Raw genomic sequence first — 15,033 nt, 5'->3', positions numbered from 1 at the left:
AAAAAAAAACACCGAAAAATTACACCCGTAACATATTACCCACGGACTTCAACCGGTTTTAAATATTTTCTTGTTGATTAAACTATCGGTACTATGGATAATAATGGATAATAATGCTACTATATTTAATAAAATATCACATTTACAAGTGTTGCGCATCTTAGTGACGTGTAAATAATGATTTAAATCCATTTTATTAAAGCCCGTCTGCATTTTCCTTCTTTGTCCATATCGTATGCAATTTCCTTCTTTGTTCATATCGTATGCAGTTTTCAACGTTATCTATATTGTATGCATAATCCGTAAGCGTTTTAGTGACGGCCTTAGCGGCCGGGCGATGATCGCCTGATCGGACGATCAACGCACGGTTATCGCCCAACATCGGATTCGTTGTACGTATATTTTGAAGAGCTCCGTCCGGCGTCCGTCAGTCATTGTGCGGAGGCCCTAAGGCAATCAGACGGTCGCCGGCCGATGTATATGTCCCAGGGAAACACTTTGATTTTTGCCGATACACGTATAATTAATCCGATGTCGGTCGATCGCCGGGCGATAACCGTGCGTTGATCGTCCGATCTTTTTTCGATCTCAACTCGTTTCCTCCCTTCACTAAAATTTTAAGTGAGCCTTAAAATTAATCCGGACGCCTCCCGATGCTACAAAATGACCCGGTGTCCGTGCGATCATCGGCCGGGCGCCAGCCCGATGAGCGGAAAAATACGTCGTCCGCTGATCGGTCTCTATTTGTGACCGAGGTATTAGCCACGTAGCTCACACAACAAACATCAGGTTAATATTTTAATCATTTCGGTTAGTCCGTAAAATGGAATGCCGGACAGTCAGGAAGTCGTTCGGACGGACAGTGCGACTGGTATATACCACCCTTCCGGGGGCATAAAAACAGAATGATTTGAACAAATTTCATAAGAAGACAAGCCTAGCGGTTCAGATGTTGCTTGATGAAAACGTTTGCGGACGCACGCACGAATGGACGGCATCCCAATAACTCACCTAGAGTACATTGTGCTCAGATGTGCTAAATGAAGAGGGATTGTTATTGAACTATGATTTTCATTTATATTACATCGTTTTCAGTTGTAACATTTTCTTAAACATGGTGTACTTTCATTGACAGGGGTATGCAATTTTAATATCATTACACATTAAATGTATTTATACAGGTATACCGGTACATAAAATTTGTAATTCAGTGAAGGTACTTCAGCCAAGATGGAATAACCCTTGTGCATACAAAATTTGACAAAGAGATCGAAGTAAATCAAACAACATGTATTCATAAGTACCAATGTTTATCTTGAATACGATAAAACTAGTTTTCAAGATTGGCATGGGATGATATAATAACAAGGCAAAACTTAATGACTTCTTTTTTAATGCAATACAAACAAAATATGTATCACACACACAATTCCATATTTTCTAACAATATCCACCAAGCACACATTTACTTACAGACACACTTGTGCTAAAATATTACAGTAATTAGATTTAGACTGAAAGTAAGTTTAAATACAAATACATTTTACTGCATATCTCAGAACCACGAAATTGGGATATATAACAATTTTGAATAGTATTTCAATAAACACAAAAGATGTTCGTAAAAAATAAATACCGCCTTCCCCACACTTGTAAGATTTTTTAGTGATATTATGGGCATTTCTCACTGTTGAATTGAGCTGAAAAGAATCAACAGGTCAAAAGAGTAAGTTAAAATGTGGTTACTGACCAATTATCGGCAACTTATCTTGCTACCAGTTGTTTATAAAAGTATATTTTATATTCAATATTTTACGTGACCCACCCAGTCCTGTAAGCGAAATGATCCGTAAAACAAAACTGTGTCTTTGTGTCGTATAAACGAATTTGCACTAAAACTAAATTTAGGTTCACATTGTACATGCGTGATCAGTTGTCAAACGAAAGTACGGTTGATATTCAAATGCATTATTTTTCTTTTTCTGGGATATTGTTTTAGTATGTTGATGCTGCATTAACAAATGAAGTGAAAAAACAAAAAAATAAACAACGGTTGCGATAGACACCTATAAACTGTTAGATGCCCATAATATCACTTTAATTAAGTCAATCCCTATTTAAGAAGATTAAACTATAGATATTTGAATCCAATTTGCTGTCAGTATGATTAGAAGTCACTGAAGGCTGCTCTGAAAGATGCCATTCACCAAAGTTCTTTCATATAAATTGAAAACCAATTGACAAGCAACAATTTACAGCATTTACAAAAATACAACTAACATACTAAGAAAAAAGGAAATAATTGTCCCAAATATTGAAAAAAAACAAATCTGTTCCAGTTATTTAAATGGTATAAAATAAGTTACCCATTTACCAATTTTTGAGTCCCATATAATGCAATAAAATAAAACAGAAAGAAATATATTTATAAATTTGATTCATTATTTATGCCACCAATCTGCAAGGCTGGAAAACAAATGACTCGTTAGTTTTTAAAGTAAAGGAAAGAAAATACTTAAATGTTTCAATTAAATGCATTTTTTATAAATGTATGCTTATCACAAAGTTTGTTTTTTGACAGGATTACAAATGTATACATGCAGTGTCAAAAGAACACAATAGTGAAAGTATTACTGTTTTTCAAAACAACCATACAATAAAACATTGTAAGAAAACTACAGGTATTATTTGATTTCTCACATATTCTACCACAAGCGATTAATTATACATGGAGTTAATAAATAACACAGACATGCAACTGTAAATCATATTCAATTTTGGTCGCTCCATATAAACAAATATATGCAATAATAGACCATAATTATGTACAACATATATATGACTAACTGTAAGCATGACCTCGATTTTAAACAAACAAAACATAATTATTTTGTTGTTGAAAATTAAAAAAAATAAATTTTTATACAAATACATACAAACAAATTCAATGGACATCCCTGCACGGCAGTTTAAATCAATTTCAATTTGTTAGAATTCAACCACCCCATCTCATGACGAGACAAGTAGATTATTTCCAAGCATCACTGCCACTTTGATTTTGAAGTTTATATAATTCAGACCACAAAAAAAGCACAAGAAAGTAACCAATAATGCAAATCCAGTGTTAAAGCCTATTTTTCTGCTAAACCACATTAACAATTCCAACAGATATCTAGCAATTGGTATCTCCAAACCTACTTAGTGCTGTATTATATTCCGCATAATGTGTAAAATAAACATATCTCAATTTAAAACAAAGAAAAGGAACAACATTGTAACTTTATAGATGTGTTTTTCGTACAAGAGGAACAAGACAGTTCCATAGCAACACATGTTTTATCCCCACAGCTCCCATAGTTTATTCTAAGTAGAGAAAGATCTAGGACCCAGAAAGCTAAAGGGCACAGATCTAGGACCCAGAAAGCTAAAGGGCACTGCTCAAAATGAGCCTCAGTCTGGGAAAACAGGGCTTAATGCATGTGCGATAAGTGTCACCACAGGCTTATCAGGGAAGACACTTTCCGCCTAAAGTGGATTTCGCTTAGAAGAGACTTCCTTAAAACAAAAAAATAACTTAAAAGTGGAAAGTGTAGTCCCTGATTAGCCTCTGCAGATTGCACAGGCTAATTTGAGCTGACGCTTTACGCAAATGATTTAAAGAACGCTGCTAAAAAACAGCTGAACAAAATACATGTTTGCTGATAATTTATTATAATTGAATTAACCTATGGTTGTAATGATTATGTCCATATATTCATGTTTTTAATCGTCTGCTGGTTTGAGACTAATGTGTCATTGAATCCTGTTATTAGTATATTTATAAAAGTTTGAAAATATGTTTACATTTTATGTTGACCAGCTTAGAAGGGCTGCTCTGTTTTCAACACAAAGGGGCCAGGCACAGTGCCCTGTAATAGAGCTCTAGATCTTTCCCTAAATTTTGACTTTATAAATGTCTGTCTTTCAATAGTGCAGAATCAGTGCCTGTTAGCCCCTCATCGACTAGACAGCTGCGTAGATAACCAGTCCAAGCCCTCGTACAGACCTTGACCCTGCACTGCGCAGGCTGCCTGGATATACCACTGAAATAACACACACAGGAAATCAAAATTAAACAATTACAGTTCAACCTGACATAGCGGTCACTTGGGAACAACTGTCACCTGCTTACAGCGGTCAGTCTAGATTCCTCCTATGAAAATCATTCTATATTAGACCTGAGAATAATGGTTACCTGGCTTTATCAGCCAACCACCAGTATATTTCACTCCCAAAGCAAGGTTTCAACTGTGTACAACGGTCAGAAGGCAAACATTTCTAGGTGGTAAAAGTAAATCAAATTAATCTGACTGCTGTTCCCTACCTCTGACATCATTGCTTCTTTTGTTAGTATATTTTGCGGCTCAAGAATCTGATTGTAATATCTGCCTTCTAATAGATATCATAAATGCCACCCACTGTGTGAAAACTAAGATAGCATGTCAAGAAGGACAGGTTTGTCCTCCTAAGATAATTATGGGGGAAATTAGTTGTAGCGTCATAGCATGAGCAAGTGACAAAATAAATAGATCTTTATTGCTGATAAGAACAACAATTTCCGGTAGCTAGAAAGTGTTATTATCACTTTATCAGGGGTTAATAGGATAAGTGATTGTCTATTTTGGCAAAACAATCATTGAATTGCAACTTATACAACAAACTTTCGGCATGTATGCAAATGGATTTTTGTCATGTCAAACTCAGTTTATACCAGTGAATCCACTGTTTATCATTTTGTTTGGTCGAATCGTTGATAAAGTCCGAAATTTAAAAACAGGTATGAATTTAAAGCAATTTTTAAGGTATTAATTTGTATAATAATATAGAAATTATTATACTTTTTAATCGGCGATGTGTCTTCTTTACATTACACTATGTGCAAACGACTGGGTGGGGTAACAACCTTGCAATACTACCAACTGACCAACCATCTAAAAAGTGGTCAGCTGAGAACAGCTGTCACCTGTCTACAACGGCAACTTTGGCCATTTCTCTTGACTGACAGTTGTTTTCAGGTTGGACACTATAAACAAAATTAAAATTTGCTGCACAAGCAAGACAGAAATCGTATACCATGAGGCTCTTTATATGGTAAGTTATCAATAAACCTTGAAGCATTTGTTCAATCTATTCACTCTCATGTTACAAATTTCAAGACATACATTTTTGAAGTCCTAAAACTTCCCATGTTTTAAGACTCTATAAATGCTTTGGTGGTATCTGTATTAAGTTTCTTTGAAATGAGCCTGGTGGTTGAAAAACTGGGCTAATTGCAAGTGCCTCAAGTTTTGTACCACATAAGCTTGTGCAGTCTGCAAAGGCTTTTAAGGAACAAATTTTCTGATAAATTTGATTTTTGTTAGAAGAGACTTACTATAAACAAAAAATTCCAGAAAAGCAGTAAGTGTGGCCACTGATTAGCCTGTGCATTCCACACAGGCTAATCTGAGACCACACTTTACCAACATGCATTTAGCACGGATTTCCAGAAACAGGGCTAATAGTTGCCTTATTGATATCTGTATTCAGTTTCTATCAAATATAACATGTGCTCTGCCTCCACTGAACCAGTCTGACAGACACTTAAACTTACAAAATTACAATGTCAAACAAACATTTAGAGAACACAACTAGCTAGCATCCACTGTGCTTCGCAATAACTATATAATCCACTTGTCAAGTCAAACATGAGCCTTTAAATAAATTATCCTGACCAAATAGTTACTGGTCCTGTGTTTCATCATTTGAATGTCAACCTTAAGTTTTGGAAGGAATTTATACAGAAAAATCCCTGGATTTTTTACAATTTGTTTTGCTAGTTTTGTATAGGAAAAAGAGGACCTTTACTTGACTTGTCTCATTGGAATAACAGATTGGTTTGTTACTTGCCCAAAACTATGATTGGGTTGTCTTTGGACCCCTGACTTAAGTCAATATCAAGCCTTAATCTGTGTCTAACAGATAAACCAAATGTCAGACAAGATTGCACTCAAATAGAAGAGTGTGTCTGACACTTCATTTTAGGTTGCGCAATCTTGCTTACTCACAGTTTTATTACTCATTGTGTATACTCACAGTTTTATTTCTCATTGTATTTAGTCCGAGAGCCTCCGTGATCTCAGAGCTGGCCATGGCGTTCGGTAAGTCCTGCTTGTTGGCAAATATCAGCAATACTGCATCTCGTAGCTCATCTTCACCGAGCTGAATACAAGCAAAAAGGATAATCACTGGGCACAGGATAATCAGGTACAACACTTCAAATTTTTCATTTAAAGGAAGTCTCTTATCTTAAAGTTTGGTCCCTTTTTAGCCCTGTGTGAACTGCACAGGCCAATTTGGGTAGGCACTCTATGCAAATGCATTAAGCCCAGTTTTCCCAAATGTGGCTAAAATGTATGTGTTTAACAATGACATTTCTATATCCCCTGAGATGTTGTTAAATAAAGGACCTGACATGGGCTGTCATTTTAATCGATATTTAATATAGGACCTGAAATGAGTTATAAATTAATCCTCATTACATAATCTGTCATTTCAATCCATATTTAAGATATAAGACCTGACATGAGTTGTCATTTCAATCCATATTTAATATACACTGAAACTTCAATATATCACGGTCCGTTATATCGGGTTGTCCAATATATCGCGAATCGGCTATGGCTCCCAAAAATCTGATGAGCATAATCTCTAAATAACATGCTTTAAAATCTGAGAATTTGATGAGATGAAATCCGTTTCAAAGTTGTATTTTACCCTTTTTTCACCCACCTTAATTTCTATTTAATCCGACATTCATAATCCAGTTTTAACCAGATTGTTTGCTCTCATTGTACACCACTCTAGCACCTGTGTACTTCGATGAACAATAATCCAACTTGTCAAACATCACAGGTCATTTTGGGTGTTAACCATTCTCTATTGAATTAGCTTTGAACTCCCGAAACACACCAGTAAACACATGAAGGTGTATACAATTATAACTGTAATGTCACAAGTCAATACTGACCTATCTCAGCAATCTTTGCGCTTTAGATACAGTGTAAATTATTTGCTTTTAATTGAGAGGTGAATCATGTCCCTCAGTTTGTCAAACTTTCCATGCTTTTCATTAGGTGAATGACGTCATTTTGTAAATGGGTCTAATTTGTGCATGCTTTCTTGAACAATAACATTTGACAATGGTGTTTTGGATTACAAATTTAATTATATGCATTTCAAAATACTTACATGGAATAATGATTTGTGTTATACCAATGAATAACATATGGATGCAACACACAAATCAATATGGTAAGTAAATAGTGTGTTTTGATTGCCAAACTATGCTAATGCATACATATACATGATGAATAACTTTATATCGCAATTTATATCGCGCTCCGGATATATCACGGTCGCAATCTTTGGATCCCTTCAACCGCGATATATTGGAGTTGCAGTGTATAGGACCTTACAGCCAATTCTATCATGGTATATAATGCATTGATAATGGATTACAATGATGCGTTCTGTTCTACCATTTTATTGAGCTCCTCTCTAGCCTCTTGAACACGCTCTCTATCGTTGCTGTCAACCACAAATATGAGACCCTGAAATGATCAAGCATGTGTGCACATTAGGTAAGATCTAGAGCACAGAAGAGTTTGTCATAGACGTGTCGATTTATCAACACACTTATAAATAAGGGCTGTTTGTAAAACATGCATGCCCCCCACATGGGCTATCAGTTGTAGTGGCAGCCATTGTGTGAATAAGTTTTTTGTCACTATGACCTTGACCTTTGACCTAGTGACCTGAAAATCAATAGGGGTCATCTGCCAGTCATGATCAATGGTATGAAGTTTCATAATCATAGGCCTTATTATTCTTGAGTTATCATCAGGAAACCATTTTACTGTTTCGAGTCACTGTGACCTTGACCTTTGACCTAGTGACCTGAAAATCAATAGGGGTCATCTGCAAGTCATTATCAATGTACCTATGAAGTTTCATGATCCTAGGCGTAAGCGTTCTTGAGTTATCATCCGGAAACCATTTTACTATTTCGAGTCACTGTGACCTTGACCTTTGACCTAGTGACCTGAAAATCAATAGGGTCATTTGCCTGTCATGATCAATGTACCTATGAAGTTTCATGATCCTTGGCATAAGCATTCTTGAGTTATCATCCGGAAACCATTTTACTATTTTGAGTCACTGTGACTTTGACCTTTGACCTAGTGACCTGAAAATCAATAGGGGTCACCTGCGAGTCATGATCAATGTACCTATGAAGTTTCATGATCCTAGGCCTAATTATTCTTGAGTTATCATCAGGAAACCATTTTACTGTTTCGAGTCACTGTGACCTTGACCTTTGACCTAGTGACCTGAGAATTAATAGGGGTCACCTGTGAGGCATGATCAATGTACCTATGAAATTTGCTGATCCTAGACGTAAGCTTTCTTGAGTTATCATCTGGAAACCATTTTACTGTGTTGAGTCACCGTGACCATGACCTTTGACCTAGGGACCATAACATCAATAAGGGTCATCTGCCAGTCATGATCAATGTACCTATGAAGTTTCGTGATCCTAGGCGTAAGCGTTCTTGAGTTATCATCTGGAAACCATTTTACTGTTTCGAGTCACTGTGACCTTGACCTTTGACCTAGTGACCTGAAGATCAATAGGGGTCATTTGCCAGTCATGATCAATGTACCTATGAAGTTTCATGATCCTAGACGTAAGCGTTTTTGAGTTATCATCCGGAAACCATTTTTCTATTTCAAGTCACTGTGACCTTGACCTTTGACCTAGTGACCTGAAAATCAATAGGGGTCATCTGCGAGTCATGATCAATGTACCTATGAAGTTTCATAATTCTAGGCGTAAGCTTTCTTGAGTTATCATCCTGAAACCATTTTACTACTTAAAGTCACTGTGACCTTGACGTTTGATCTAGTGACCTCAAAATCAATAGGGGTCATCTACAAGTCATGATCAATGTACCTATGAAGTTTCATGATCCTAGACCTAAGCGTTCTTGAGTTATCATCCGAAAACCATCTGGTGGATGGACGGACCGAAATGTGCAAAACAATATACCCCCTCTTCTTTGAAGGGGGGCATAAATATATGTACATGTCATTATGTGAAGCAAGTGATAAAAGTCTAGAGTTGATTTCTTATCATAACCCAAGGTGGTAAAGATATAGCAATTTCAATGTTAACTATTTTTAAAAGCTAACAGCTTTTTTTAACATGAAACATGGCAATGCAAAGAAACCACATTTTCAACATCTTAGCTATTAATTAAATTGTGCAGTGCCAAGCTAGACTTGCATGTAAGATACCAACACGCTAAATTTCCAAATAATATCTCCATTCAAACTTAGGTTATTGAAGAGAAAATGTTTTATCTGTTTTAAGTTACAGCTTTACCTGACTGGTGCCAAATTGATACCAATGTTATATACATATAAACAATCACGAACAAAACTTCAATGCAATACCTCCATCAAAACTCAATCTATTAAGCTGAAACTTTGATTAATACTTTCATCAAAAGTGACCTTGATCTTACTGGTTCCCAAGATAGGGCTGAATGTAAGGTACCTACACACAAAATGTCTTACTAATTCCCATGCTATGTCTGCATGTAAGGTACCTTGATACTCCAGATCAGGAGAGCATTGTTCTTGTTAGACTACTTATACAACAGAACACAAACTATAAACATGCAATTATTCAAACTGTGATCTTTGCCACGGCTTGAGGTGAACCTCCCACTTATGCAAGAATTAATCATACTATTATCTAAAATTATCTGCACCTATGCAGACAGAAAATATAAACATGAATGCCAGAACATGACAAGAAAATCTAACACCACACACATAATCTATCATCTGTCCAATAATAAGTTATTGAGGATATGCCATTTGTCTATTTTTAGCAACAGTGACCTTGACCCTGACCTCAAAATGTTTGCTTCAAGTACAATTTCAAGCTAAGTCAATATGCAAGCCTGCTATATACCAAATTTCATTAAGATCAGTAAAGGCAAACTAACCTTATCGACTTCAATAAAAAATTCTCAGTTAATTTAAACTTGTCATAATATGATAAAGACCGACTGTCTGAGGCCAGTTTCCTACCTGTGTGTTTTGGAAGTAGTGTCTCCACAAGGGTCTGATTTTGTCCTGACCACCAACGTCCCATACTGTGAAACTGATGTTCTTATATTCTACTGTCTCTACGTTGAATCCTGCAATGATCACACATATTGATAGAAAAAAATATGTTACCCTTTTCACATAAAATCATAAAGATTCTTGCGACTTTAAGTTGTTGTATTTCATAAATTCTGGAGAACAATTTTTGAAAGAATAAATTCAGCTCCGTACTGACTGACCCCTTAAACGTAAGATTAACAGTTGCAAGCATTAATTTCTCCACTGATATTATTTCTATTTTACACATTTATTATCATCATCACTTACTAACAGTTTTTCTTTGAAATAATAATCCAATAGTGACTACCTATAGTTGGAATGGTTGTGACGATTTCTCCCAACTTCAACTTGTACAGAATGGTGGTCTTGCCAGCGGCGTCTAGCCCCACTGAAATATATGCAAAATTGTATTACCATTGAGCATGAAACAACAGACATTACAATGGTGTTAGAGTTAGTTGGTGTTAACACTCAAACTTCATCAGTAAATCAGCAGGAAAATTTCCAGAGAAAGTCCTTCAAGACTGATCCCCATACAAGTTATGACTATGCTGGGAATGCATTTCCCAAATTGAATCCATATATGACATCCTACAATACTAGTTGCAATAATTCAACTCTCATCTTTATAACCCAAAGGGTTGTTGAGAGTTGAAAAGCACCGTCTTTTGTCCAAAGGTGCAAAATTTGATCACCATTAAATATGCTAAGAAACACTGATACTGCAAACATTTATCAACATTTACCTGTCTAAAGCACAAACTCATGCAAATGGTACCATTAAAACAGGAATTACTAGCTTTTTATTTATTTTGTTATTCTTTCGTTTGCTTTATCCACCATATTGGGAAACTGTCGTTATATTGCTGACTAAAAGTGTCCCTATCAGTTAGGTCGCAGTACACCAATCTTTATCACATTGTGATATTTGATGTAAACCAAGTCAATAACAATGTCGAATATTTTCACTGTTTGAAATTTCAAAATGAAAATGACAGCAAGAATAGTGTGTTGAAACATCGTTGTGTTTTTTAGGTTGCATGCAAAGGACAACGACAGTAGATTGCCATTCATGTAAATTTAATGTGTTTTTTTTGGATTGTATTCATCGCTTTCCTTAATTGGTAATGAACGACATCTTTTTAGTGATGCGCCCCAAATCTGTGCGCAGAACTGAAGTGAAATAAGGCCTTGCTGTTGGGCTAGCTCTTTAGCAACGCGTAATGACCAATTAAAACACTGCTGGTTCGATAACGCGTGTATCAATGTTCCATTATTTATCTGAGCGTTTGTTATCAGCTGTTTGCAGAAACGACATGTATTAAACCCACTAAAACCAGATAACAGAATGGACTCACCCGCGTCAGTTTTAATAATATCCAATATAAAATCATAACATCCATATCCACAATATTTTGAGAAATACTTCCACAATATGTCAGAATGTATTTCCAATGCTGAATACAGTGTACGCAACCCTGTTTTATTCCATGTTTGCTTCGTTCAAAGACGCGCGAAAGCTAGGATGGCATATGTACTGTCTACAACGTAAATTTACACGCTTTGCATCATAGTTGCTAAAACTAACCATAGAACTGGTATAACTGACCGTGTGGCAAAGTGACAAATTATGATGCTGCATGTGCTAATTGATTACAACATAGGTGTAATAATTGACCATTTGAGACGGCATAGAAAATCGGCGTGTTTGTCGGACGTCTTCGGTAAAGATGGCACATGAAATAATTAAATCCGGATTTGAGCCATCCAGGGTCGATTTTGAGATAAATGTAAAACCGATAAGTCAGTTTAAGGAGGTATTTTGATGGTTAACGGCTGGCACTGACATGAGCAGTAACTGACGAAACATCTTCGCTACTTTCCGAAAACCGTACCATTCTACGAACATTGCTAATGTCCGCCAACTATAAATTATCTATTAGCAAAGTAAAGCACTGCAATATCATACTTAAAACAATATGTCAACCGAATTATATATTAATTGCGTATTTGCTAGGTTACTTATTACTGGCTTTCATTTTCTGCAGACTAACAATACACATATTTTATTTCATTCTCAAACGACGTCTACCTGTTTTTGGACAGTCATTTTCGGATACGGTATGGTTCGTCGATTTTAACTTATTCCCAACGGTCTTTATAACATTATTTATAGAATGACGAATACACATGCGGTGTTACAGAAGGTCTGATTGATAAAATTTTGCATTGTACTCACAAGAAATTGCACATAGAAAGAAAATAAAGAATAACAATAAGCAAGGGCTCGAGGGGCTCTGCCCTCTATTCCCTTTATCCTACGGTCTCTGAATCTCTGCTTAATTTTCCGTATTTCGAATTTGGGACAATTGACACCCCTGATATATATTATGTCACTACAAGTGCGAGTGTTTTTTTCGTATTGATTTCACTATGCTCACAATGTTGGTCACAATGTATGTTTGCATTATCTCTTTTATTGACTGGAATATAAGAAATAAATGTTTAGACATTTGTAAATTTGTTGCTTTTTATATATTATATCTCAGTAATTTGCTTAAAGTACAAAAGATCATTGACTCTCCTGCGTTATTATTATGACTCATACAAACTTGATTTTGACTCTTGAAAATTTGGTCCCAAGAGTCATTGACTCTTGAGATTTGAGGTCTAAGGAAAGCCCTGCATGTACAATGTATAGGGATTATGCAACCGGTGATTAAATGTACTGATCAAATTTTATTTTGCATGGAATACGTACATTTAAAATCCGTTAATTCTTAAAAATGTGAAATTCCATCTTTCATCACTAAAGAAAACCATTAGTTGTCTGTGAAATTCGCAACTGTGAAGTGCGCAAGATTACCGGACTTAACTGTAAATATTTGACATCTGTACGACATCTTTATTAACTTCTGAAGGGTACATTTATTATTACTATTTAATTTCTTCCCAGGTTACTTAAGTTCTGTTGTGTTTCTGGGAAGGTCATGTTAGTTCAGTTGAAATGTTCGCACCTGGCACCAGATGCACTTTTCCTCTGTAGCTACTTCAGACTTCAGTACTTTCATTTTTATTTAAATGACAAGAGTTAAAACTCTTCATCTCAAAATACGATGATTTAACTATTGTTTTGTAAAGGCATTTGAACGACTGTTTCATAACTGTTTTTGTGTTATATTAATCATGACATTCTACAAAAATAACCCTGCATTATGAACATTACCCATCAAAATCCTCATTTGTTTTTTGCCGAACAGGCGGTTGAACACAGAAGACAACGTCAAACCCATCTTGATTACGTTGAACCGGAACTTTCTTCAGTTAATGAAGATGCACAGAATACAAATTAGCTAAGTTGTAATAGATCACGCGTGTATCTTTTAAAATAAACGACAAAAACCTCTACTGCCACGTCAGTTTCGATGAACACAACAAACCGGAAGTAAGAATGTCACTCCAATCTTCCCAGAATTCCTATATCATCGTGGTCAGAGAGACGCCCCATGTAAAGGTTACACAAAACTAAATAATTAATTAAATTTATCATCGCGATTTCATTCCGTAGTTAGTCCTTAAAATTTCGCCTTTTTTGAGGGAACTTATTTAGATAGACATAGAGTGTCTTAACACTGTGGTAAAGAAATACCTCACACATATTTACAGTGCATTTGGATGATAGATTTTTATTTAAAACAGAAAGTAAACTAATTTCGACTGATTTACATCGAACTTTTCGCATTAAGGCAATCGCCCTTTACACCCTATGATTGTCTCTTGCTCAAGAGTAACCGCGCATTGTTGTTTCCACATGATTGTGATGATTTAGTTGAACTCATGAAAATCATAATACAAAATGCTGTGCAGTGTGCTATTTTATTGAATAATTTGCACAGATACGGAAAGATATTACTGTAGATAAGAGGTTCCTTTAAACGATATTTATTTAAATATTACATACTTAAGAAATGACAACAAGCAGATCATGGTTTATTGTCAAATAACTCGCTGACGGAAGTGTACATGCACAGGGCAACAACTCGAGATTTTTTCCAGGTATAAAAATATCACATAAACGCTCTGTGTTTAGTCAAGTTCAGTATATGTTTTGGAACGTGATTAAGATTGTTCTCCTGCTGGAAATACGGACGTTTCACTACGTTTATATTATATGTATGTGTATGTTTGTAACGCACGCCCTACGTTCTGCCTACCGGTAATCCGAAGAATCATAATCAACATAAGGAATAGACGTTATTATCGTTCAAACTATGTTTATTAACCAATACAAAAGTTTAAATTTGATAAACATAGGAATTCCATCAGACGTGTATCGCGCCCGGGGGTAACTTCCTATATACGGGTATATAGGGGTGTGCCAAAAATATAAGGGTGTTTTTCGAATAAAATTATAGATATGGGTATGGTTTTGAGCATCTAAGTATAGATATGAGTATTGAAATCAGAAATTTGCTTGTATATAAATGCATATAGATTTGAAAGTATCAGTATCAAAATGGGTATATATAATAGCAAATTTAATAAGTATACAGTATTGATATGATAGAGATTACAATTCTAGTATGATTCTAGTATTGAAATGGGTCCAGTTTATCAAAATTCTTGTATTGAAATGGGTCCACTTTCTCAATGGTATCGTTTAGAATTGGGTCTGCTTTGTCAAAAATCTTGTATCAAAACGAGTCTACTTAATCAGAGTTCCGGTATAAAAATGGGTCACATTTCGGAAGTCTCAGTGGGACACCCCTAACA

At 35.6% G+C, this 15,033-nt stretch overlaps 1 protein-coding gene across 1 annotated transcript; it reads right to left on the bottom strand.

Moving 5' to 3' along the window:
* Positions 1–1,376: 1,376 nt before the first annotated feature.
* LOC127881339 (ADP-ribosylation factor 4) lies at positions 1,377–13,738 on the bottom strand. The gene is made up of 6 exons (XM_052429101.1): positions 13,487–13,738; positions 10,568–10,648; positions 10,183–10,292; positions 7,560–7,631; positions 6,115–6,240; positions 1,377–4,082 (listed from the first exon to the last, which is right to left on the bottom strand). The coding sequence occupies exons 1-6, from the start codon at positions 13,551–13,553 to the stop codon at positions 3,996–3,998; spliced, it is 543 nt and encodes a 180-aa protein (XP_052285061.1). The 5' UTR covers positions 13,554–13,738; the 3' UTR covers positions 1,377–3,995.
* Positions 13,739–15,033: the final 1,295 nt, after the last annotated feature.

The sequence above is a fragment of the Dreissena polymorpha genome, chromosome 5 (assembly GCF_020536995.1).
Source record: "Dreissena polymorpha isolate Duluth1 chromosome 5, UMN_Dpol_1.0, whole genome shotgun sequence".
NCBI lineage: Eukaryota > Metazoa > Mollusca > Bivalvia > Myida > Dreissenidae > Dreissena > Dreissena polymorpha.
This window is presented reverse-complemented; position numbering and strand designations above follow the sequence as displayed.